General features: G+C 40.0%; 1 protein-coding gene across 2 annotated transcripts; it reads left to right on the forward strand.

The window, feature by feature from the left end:
• The first annotated feature begins 240 nt into the window (after positions 1 to 240).
• Positions 241 to 4,958, forward strand: LOC129411242 (uncharacterized). Of its 2 annotated transcripts, none has more exons than XM_055161469.1 (2): positions 241 to 275; positions 4,559 to 4,958. In XM_055161469.1, the coding sequence occupies exon 2, from the start codon at positions 4,561 to 4,563 to the stop codon at positions 4,942 to 4,944; it is 384 nt and encodes a 127-aa protein (XP_055017444.1). In that variant the 5' UTR covers positions 241 to 275; positions 4,559 to 4,560; the 3' UTR covers positions 4,945 to 4,958. The 2 variants fall into 2 exon arrangements, with proteins under 2 accessions (XP_055017444.1, XP_055017446.1); XM_055161471.1 differs by lacking the exon at positions 241 to 275 and adding an exon at positions 798 to 840.
• The last annotated feature ends 4,244 nt before the right edge of the window (positions 4,959 to 9,202 follow it).

A 9,202-nucleotide genomic window follows, 5' to 3' on the forward strand; every position in this document is an offset into this window, starting at 1 on the left:
GAACTAAATAATATGTATTCTTTATCATTATTATTAGTTTGTCTATAAATGAAAATATATATGTTATATGTATATAAAATTACACACACACTCACACACACACATATATAAAAGTAGGAGTAAAAGTAAGTGGCCGTAAGTGTTTTAAAAAGTTACTCAAGTAAATGTAACTGTAACTATCAGAGTAGAACCTCCTCTGCTGATAGGAGCCCGGAGCCTTTAAAAACACAGAGACGACAGAGACAGACGTGACAGACTCCACGTCCACGCCGCAGGTAAGATTTTGTATTTGTTGGTTATTTTTCTGTAATTTTACCTTTAAGTATCTATACGAATATTTTTTGTATATTTCTCAAAATTCAAAAGAACTGTTAGACATAAATGTGATTTTTATTTTTAAATATTTTGTGGTATGGGTTTTGTGGGATGATACATTTACTGACATTTAATTTAGTAACATTTTCACATATTTTACTAAATAGGCCAACTTTATTTTTAAGTATGAAATGAGTTTTTAAGTCTAAATGACACAAGCTTTATGTTGTTGACAAATAAGTAGTCTATATACTACTACTACTTATTTTCCAGTATTTATGGTTTACTCTTTAGATACATCTGATTTTGGCATTATTGTTCTGTCTGTTTATTCGTTTATTAGTTTCTGTACTTTTTACCAACAGTGGCAAAGTTTACATGTTCACCAAAATTCAAATTATTATCTGATTTCTGGACCTTTAAGATGATTCAACTTGACAGTGAAACTGCACTATTCGTTCTCTCGCCAGTGTAACCTGAACACACACGGTGGTGATAAGCTGACAGTCACAGCAGAACCATCAGGTGTTGTACATTAAGTTCTTACAGTATGTACAGATCTCCGTTTACTTCAACCCTTTACCATTTGGCTGCCCTCTAGCTTATTCCAGGTGTGAGAGAGTTGGTATGCCCCCTCGCCCCGATTCACAGTCTGGTGAGCACGTTTTCAGATCTCAGTGGTCTCCCTGATGCAACAGTGGTACTTGTTTCTCTGTGTGTGAAACGCTTTAGTGCAGGGGTCTCCAACCTTTTTACTCCGGTGAGCTACCGTTACAAAACAAAAACGCGAGAGAGCTACTCATTTTACCGGCCGCAAGAAATTGAGACGATTATAAATAAGAGGGTTAGGCTTACAGTACAGTTAGATGCCTATAAAATATAAACCATTGTTAATTTATTAGTGCACAAAGTTGCGCTTCAAAATTATACATGCACAATGGTACTAAGTATGTAATCAACCAAATTTCTGCTATTCAGAACAATGGTACAATTCCGAAACCCCTTGGCGAGCTACTTGGAAGGAGGTGGAGAGCCACTGGTAGCTCCCGAGCTACAGGTTGGAGACCCCTGCTTTAGTGGCATCCCAATCCTCTCGTCCTGGTCTGAGATTGTGAACTTGAAGCTGTTCTTGGTGGGTTTGTCACTTAACGGCTCGGTGCATGTTTTGGCTGTTTCTTCTTCACATTCATTCACATTCAGGGGTTTACCAACTTTCTCACACCTGAAATACAGTTTTGAAGACGTCATCAGTGTTGGGAAGGTGACTTTTAAAATGTAATCCCCTACAGATTACAGATTACACACCCCAAAATGTAGTTTGTAACATAATCCATTAAATTACTTAAAGTGAGTAATGTAATCTGATTACTTTGGATTACTTGATTTGCTGTAGAGAAACAAAGACGAGGAAATCTTCACATAAGAAGTTTTGTCTGATAAAAAAAAATAAAAAGTCCAGATTTTACTGAACCAAATTAAAAATATTATTGATAGAAGAGGAGGAAACACGTCCACACAGCACGGTCCTGGTTTGGACTTGGTTTATTCCTGGTTTAGTCCTGGTTTAGACCTGGTTTAGACCTGGTTTTAGAGTTTACCTGGTTTAGTCCAGACCTGGTTTAGACCTGGTTTAGACCTGGTTTAGACCTGGTTTTAGTTTAGACCTGGTTTACCTGGTTTGACCTGGTTTAGACCTGGTTTAGACCTGGTTTAGTTTAGACCTGGTTTAGACCTGGTTTAGACCTGGTTTAGACCTGGTTTAGACCTGGTTTAGACCTGGTTTAGACCTGGTTTAGACCTGGTTTAGACCTGGACCTGGTTTAGACCTGGTTTAGACCTGGTTTAGACCTGGTTTAGTCCTGGTTTTGACCTGGTTTAGACCTGGTTTAGTCCTGGTTTAGATCTGGTTTAGACCTGGTTTTGACCTGGTTTAGTCCAGGTTTAGACCTGGTTTAGATCTGGTTTAGACCTGGTTTAGTCCAGGTTTAGACCTGATTTAGAGCTGGTTTAGTCCAGGTTTAGTCCTGGTTTAGATCTGGTTTAGACCTGATTTAGAGCTGGTTTAGTCCAGGTTTAGTCCTGGTTTAGATCTGGTTTAGATCTGGTTTAGACCTGGTTTAGTCCAGGTTTAGCCCAAAATGTAAAAACAGGTGAATACCACCATGTAATCCATTTATTTCAACAAAGTAACTGTAATCCAATTACCACTCACTGAAACAGTAACTGTAACTGAATACAGTTACTCATCATTTGTACTCTGATTACATTACTCCAGTACATGTAATCTGTTACTCCCCAACACTGTACGTCAGACAGCAGATGGCGCTGTCCTTTTACTTGTTTCTGCTCCAAGTAGAAGAACAGAGTCAAATCTGTAAAAATCAGCTGAGCAGATGCACCACAGAAACATCAGGTGACAGTGAAACAGCAGCTGAAACTGAAAAGGTATAAAATAAACAGAGGTGTGTAGATAATAAACCCTTTGATTCACTGCCAGACAGTATCAGTGTGTCAGAGATAGTGAGATTTACACACATGTTCTGTTCACACCAGCAGCTTCTGAAGGATACACTAAAACAATGAAAAACATGATGCACACTGCAGGTCAAACGTTTTACAGCATCCTAATTTTTACAGTTATTTATTGTAATTCAAGTCGTGTAAGTCCAATGAAGAGCTTGAAATGGAACAAAGGTAAAAACTGAACAGACAGAAGTTAAAAAAAAAGATAAAAGAACAAAAGACAAGTCCAAGCTCTGCCAAAACTCTGCAAAAAAGAACAAGATGGTAAAACTTGAAAACCTGAAGTGTCCAGCAGCAGCAGCAGCAGCAGCACAGAGTCCAGACTTAAACCCCATCGAGCTGAAGACTGAAGAGTGAAGCTACACATTTACGGAAACTTCTGCAACAGACTTGGGAAGAACTTTCTGAACAATATTTGATTTCTGTTTCTAAAAAGTTCGAGCCACAAGTGTGTTCAGTTGTTCCATCTGCCAAAGGTCGACACACACATCAATCAGAAGTTTAGAATATGTTTGGTCAACAGCAAAAAATTGGAAAAAGTGTGGTGTTCTAAAACTTTTGACCTACTATAAGTATTTTGAATCAAATTATTTTAGCCAGGACACCCCAGAACATGATCATATTACTGGAAATGTGGTATAGCCAACATTTTCTGGGTGATGACCCCCAGTCCCCTCACTTCTCTAATAGAAAGACAACTTCAAGAAAAATAATGAACTGTTTGTAAAAAGCCTCCTGACTCAAACAGTCTGAATCCGTGTGACATTCGTTCATTAGTTTTTCAATATAAAACCAAAAATAAGAAAATGAAAAAGCAACAGTTTTCTTCATTATTTGTCTCCAAAACCAAAATGAAAAAACTGATAATGATTCGTTTTTTTCAGTTTTTCGATTTTGTGTTTAAATGAAAAATGGAAAAAACAGATAACAGCCTGTTTACATGACGTCTGTGACTGTGATGTTGGACTTTTCCACCGCATACAGACTGAACCAGGACTGATCCAGGTCCAGGACCAGACCGGGGACTCCGAGCCTCCGCGGGGTCCGAGCCTCAGCTTCAAGCTCCGGCCCTGCCGTGGGCTCTGAGCCTCCGGTCTGGTCCCGGCCTGGTCCCAGTCTGGTCTGGTCCTGGTCCCGGTCCGGTGTCCCGGCCTGGTCCCGGCCTGGTCCCGGCTGGTCTCGGTCTCAATCCTGGTCTGGTCCCGGCCTGGTCTCGGTCTCAGTCCTGGTCAGGTCCTGGTCTGGTCCCCGGCCTGGTCCCAGTCTTGGTCTGGTCCTGGTCTGGTCTGGTCCCTGCCTGGTCCCGGTCTCATGGTCCCTCTGGTCGGTCTCAATCCTGGTCTGGTCCCGGTCTGGTCTGGTCTCAGGCCCGGTCCTGGTCTGGTCTGGTCCCGGTCTCAGTCCTGATCTGGTTCTGCTCTGGTCCCGGACCTGGCTCAGTCCTGGTTCAGTCCGTGTGCAGTACAAAAGTCCGACATCACAGTCACATGTCACATTATCCGTTTTTTTTCCATTTTTCATTTAAACACAAAATCGAAAAATGAAAAAAACGAATCATTATCTGGTTTTTTTCATTTTGGTTTTGAAGACAAATCATTTTTCGTTTTCTTATTTTTGATTTTATGTTGAAAAACGAATGAATGAATGACACACAGTTTGGTCTGACATCAGCCTGTGCCTCGTGTATCTTCATTAACCTTTCCCTCTCTCTCCTCCTCAGTCATGATCTCCTCTTCCTCCCTGCTCCTCCTCCTCCTGGGGGCGTCCCTGTCCTCGGCGCAGTTGAAGGTCTACAGCCTGCGCGCCACCGACCTGCCCTCAAACCTGGTGTCCACCACGGACGGCTACGTCAAGGTGTACGTCGGCTCCAAGTCCATCGGCCAGACCACGGTGAGGAACGACGACACCGACCCGTGGTGGGGGGAGGAGTTCGCCTACCTCGACGCCAAAGAGAACGACGAGCTGAAGCTGGAGGTGTACGACAGGGACCTGATGTTCGACGACCTGCTGGGAACGTGCAAGCGCCAGATCAGAGTGGGCACCTACCAACACGACTGTTTCCTGTCGAAGGGCGGAACGCTGCACTACTCCTACACACTCGGTTAAACAGGCTCAATAAACGACCGTCTGGCAAAAGAAGACTCGTGTTTTTTTCTCTCCTCTGACATGAGCTGGTCTCTTGTTTGAACATGTTACCTAAACTTATACTCAATGTACTCAAAAATCACAGGTCAGTGTTTTTAGAAAAAATACACAAATGCTACTTTCAGAACCTAACAAATATTTAAGCACGGCACAAAATGAAATGACTGACAGCTACAAATAATTGGGTCATTTTTACTGAAAACATATGTTAGATGTTACGTTAGATTTAATATTTTAACCTTCCTCTTGTGTTAGGGTCGTCACCAACCCGTTTTACGTTTAACCCTCTCAGGCTCAAATACATTTTTAGTATCAGGAAAAATCTGATATTTGGGGAAAATGATCATATGGGGTATTAATATACAATCCTGACTTTTGTTTGAGAGACACTTTCACATCCAGTGTGTCTGGGATGTTGCAGATTTGCAGCGTTGGTCTGGTTTGGTAAATTAACACTGAAGATTGAAAATGATATGAACACTAACCTTTTATAACAATGAAAACATAAAGCTCAGTGTAACAGTTTTACAGTGGCAGAACAGCAGCACTTTTTCATGTGTTTCTCCAACAAATAATTTTTTATCCTTTGTAAACAACAAAAGTATTTTGCACTTCTGACAGGTCGTTTGTGTGAGTCGTTCTTACACAGTCTGCATCGTCCATGTTTATCAGCATGGATGGGAAATAAGGCTCCTGAGTAAAAAAAGCTCATAAAATATGGATGTGGAGTAAGTAGGTAATTGGCATTTAGCTGTTGCAAATCTGCAACGTCTGCCTGGAGAGGGTTAAAATGTATAAAAGAACCACATAGGGTTAGTTTATTGCATCAAGTCTTTTTTTTAACTTTGTCAGGAATCTCTATTTTAACAAAATAATCAAGAACACCTCTGGTTAAAAATGCACGCTTTATGGTGTTAGGGTCGTTTTCGACCCGGTTATAAAAATTTGATTAAAAAGCAATGATTATAACCAAAACTGAAATCATAAACACACTGTCAGCCAAAACAGTGACAACCAGCTCCTCTCCCAGTCATCTGAGCTTTGGGGGAATCTCATTTTGTCAATCAACAGTGTTGGGGAGTAACAGATTACATGTACCGGAGTTATGTAATCAGAGTACAAATGATGAGTAACTGTATTCAGTTACAGTTACTGTTTCAATGAGTGGTAATTGGATTACAGTTACTTTGTTGAAATAAATGGATTACATGGTGGTATTTTCCTGTTTTTACATTTTGGGCTATATCCATTTTTTTTTTTTTTTTTTTTCATAATTCCACTCATTTCCGGACACTAAACCAGGTCTAAACCAGGACTAAAACAGGACTAAAACAGGACTAAACCAGGACTAAAACAGGACTAAAACCAGGACTAAAACAGGTCTAAACCAGGACTAAACCAGGTCTAAACCAGGACTAAAACAGGACTAAAACAGGACTAAACCAGGTCTAAACCAGGACTAAAACAGGACTAAACCAGGACTAAAAACAGGACTAAACCAGGACTAAAAACAGGACTAAACCAGGACTAAACCAGGACTAAAACAGGACTAAACAGGACTAAAACAGGACTAAAACAGGACTAAACCAGGTCTAAACCAGGACTAAAACAGGACTAAACCAGGACTAAAACAGGTCTAAACCAGGACTAAACCAGGACTAAACCAGGTCTAAACCAGGACTAAACCAGGACTAAAACAGGATTTAACAGGACTAAACCAGGACTAAACCAGAACTAAACCAGGACTAAAACAGGATTTAACAGGACTAAACCAGGACTAAACCAGGACTAAACCAGGTCTAAACCAGGACTAAACCAGGACTAAACCAGGACTAAAACAGGACTAAACCAGGTCTAAACCAGGACTAAACCAGGACTAAAACAGGACTAAACCAGGACTAAACCAGGACTAAACCAGGACTAAAACAGGACTAAACCAGGTCTAAACCAGGACTAAACCAGGTCTAAAACAGGACTAAACCAGGACTAAAACATCTCAACTCAATGGGCAAAGAGTTCCAGAGTTTTGGAGCGGCCACTGCAAAAGAACAATCAGCCCACTGTTGGCACCGGGACCGGGGGAACCTCCAGCAGATGTGTCCCAGCAGATCGTAGAGCTCCGCTGGTGGGGGGTCAAAATCTCACACAAGTATGAAGGTGCAAGACCACTGACTGCATTAAAAACTAGAAAAGCAGTCAGAGAGCGCAGACCTCCGCCAAGGACTACAGTCCCCCTCATATTAATTGTGTTTTCCATAAATATTTGTCTCGTATCTTTCAATTTGGAATATGAAAGAGGATCCCATTGTCCATCCCTGAGTCAAATTTCATGGGGTTTGGTCAATAATTAACAGAGATATTGAGAAACAAAATTTTTTGGCCCCATTTACCACAATGTTAACTAAAATTTCAAAGTGATCCAGAATCCAGGATTTCTTCCGGATCACCCCCAAAATGAAATCAGTTCTTCCTTTTCACATTTCCAACAAATCCTGAAAATTTCATCAAAATCGGTCCATAACTTTTTGAGTTATGTTGCTAACAAACAAACAAACAAACAGACAAACAAACAAACAGACAAACAAACAAACAGACAAACAAACAAACAGACAGACAAACAGACAAACAAACAAACAAACAAACAGAACAAACAAACAAACAAACAAACAAACAAACAGACAAACAGACAAACAAACAAACAAACAGACAAACAAACAAACAAACAAACAGACAACAACAACAAACAAACAACAAACAGAAACAACAAACAAACAGAACAAACAAACAAACAGACAAACAAACAAACAAACAAAAACAAACAAACAAACAAACAAACAAACAGACAAACAAACAAACAAACAAACAAACAAACAGACAAACAAACAAACAAACAAACAAACAAACAAACAGACAAAACAAACAAACAAACAAACAAACAAACAAACAGACAGAAACAAACAAACAACAAACAGACAAACAACAACAACAAACAAACAAACAGACAAACAAACAAACAAACAGACAAACAAACAAACAGACAAACAAACAAACAAACAACAGACAAACAAACAAACAAACAGACAAACAAACAAACAAACAACAAACAAACAGACAAACAAACAAACAAACAAACAGACAAACAAACAAACAGACAAACGCCGGCAAAAACATAACCTCCTTGGCGGAGGTAATTAACATCAAACATGTTGTCTTGTTTTCCTGTATGTCTGCACACTAGAGATGTGTGGATGGGCGACTTTTTCATCGCAAAACTCATCATCCGCCCACCGTCCGCTCGTCTCCTCCCATTTGCTCCGAGTTTTTTTTATTTGAGGAGTGAATCCGCCACCCGCCCCAAATTTTATTTAAAATATAATTTTTCGTCACGTCATCCGCCCGACCCGCGGATTAACGGCGGATACAACACACACACACAGACACACACACACACACACACACACACACACAGACACACACACACACACACACACACACACACGTACACGCACACACACACATATACACACACACAAACACACACACACACAGACACACACACATATACACACACACAAACACACACACGCAGTTTCAGTTGAAGAGAAACTGCGTCAGGCACATACTTCACTGTTTCATTGTCTGTTTTTACTCATAAGTTGCTTCTCAACCAGGACTAAACCAGGATTTAACCCGGACTAAGCCTGGACTAGACCAGGACTAGACCAGGACTAAGCCCCAGGTAAAGTTGAGGGAGCAGAGGAGGACGTCCTGAGTCCTCATCTTCATTTCAGTTCCTCTTGTTCTAATGGATAAATTGTCGTTTTATTTATCTGTCCACAGTTTTACCCAAACTGTTTTTTTTTAATCCTGTTTTAATCCTGTTTAAATCCTGTTTTAATCCTGTTTAAATCCTGTGTTTAAATCCTGTTTAAATCCTGTTTTAATCCTGTTTAAATCCTGTTTTAAATCCTGTCCTGTTTAAATCCTGTCCTGTTTAAATCCTGTTTAAATCCTGTCCTGTTTAAATCCTGTTTTAATCCTGTTTAAAAATCCTGTTTAAAATCCTGTTTAAAAATCCTGTTTAAATCCTGTTTAAAATCCTGTTTAAATCCTGTTTTAATCCTGTTTAAATCCTGTTTTAGTCCTGTTTAAATCCTGTTTAAATCCTGTTTTAGTCCTGTTTAAATCCTGTTTTAGTCCTGTTTAAATCCTGTTTTAA

The sequence above is a fragment of the Boleophthalmus pectinirostris genome, unplaced genomic scaffold (assembly GCF_026225935.1).
Source record: "Boleophthalmus pectinirostris isolate CB_2022bp ecotype Guang Dong unplaced genomic scaffold, ASM2622593v1 HiC_scaffold_4, whole genome shotgun sequence".
Classification (NCBI taxonomy): Eukaryota; Metazoa; Chordata; class Actinopteri; order Gobiiformes; family Gobiidae; genus Boleophthalmus; species Boleophthalmus pectinirostris.

Coding starts and splice junctions, on each gene's coding strand:
- LOC129411242 (XM_055161469.1), top strand. CDS start 4,561: ATGATCTCCTCTTCCTCCCTGCTCCTCCTCCTCCTGGGGGCGTCCCTG.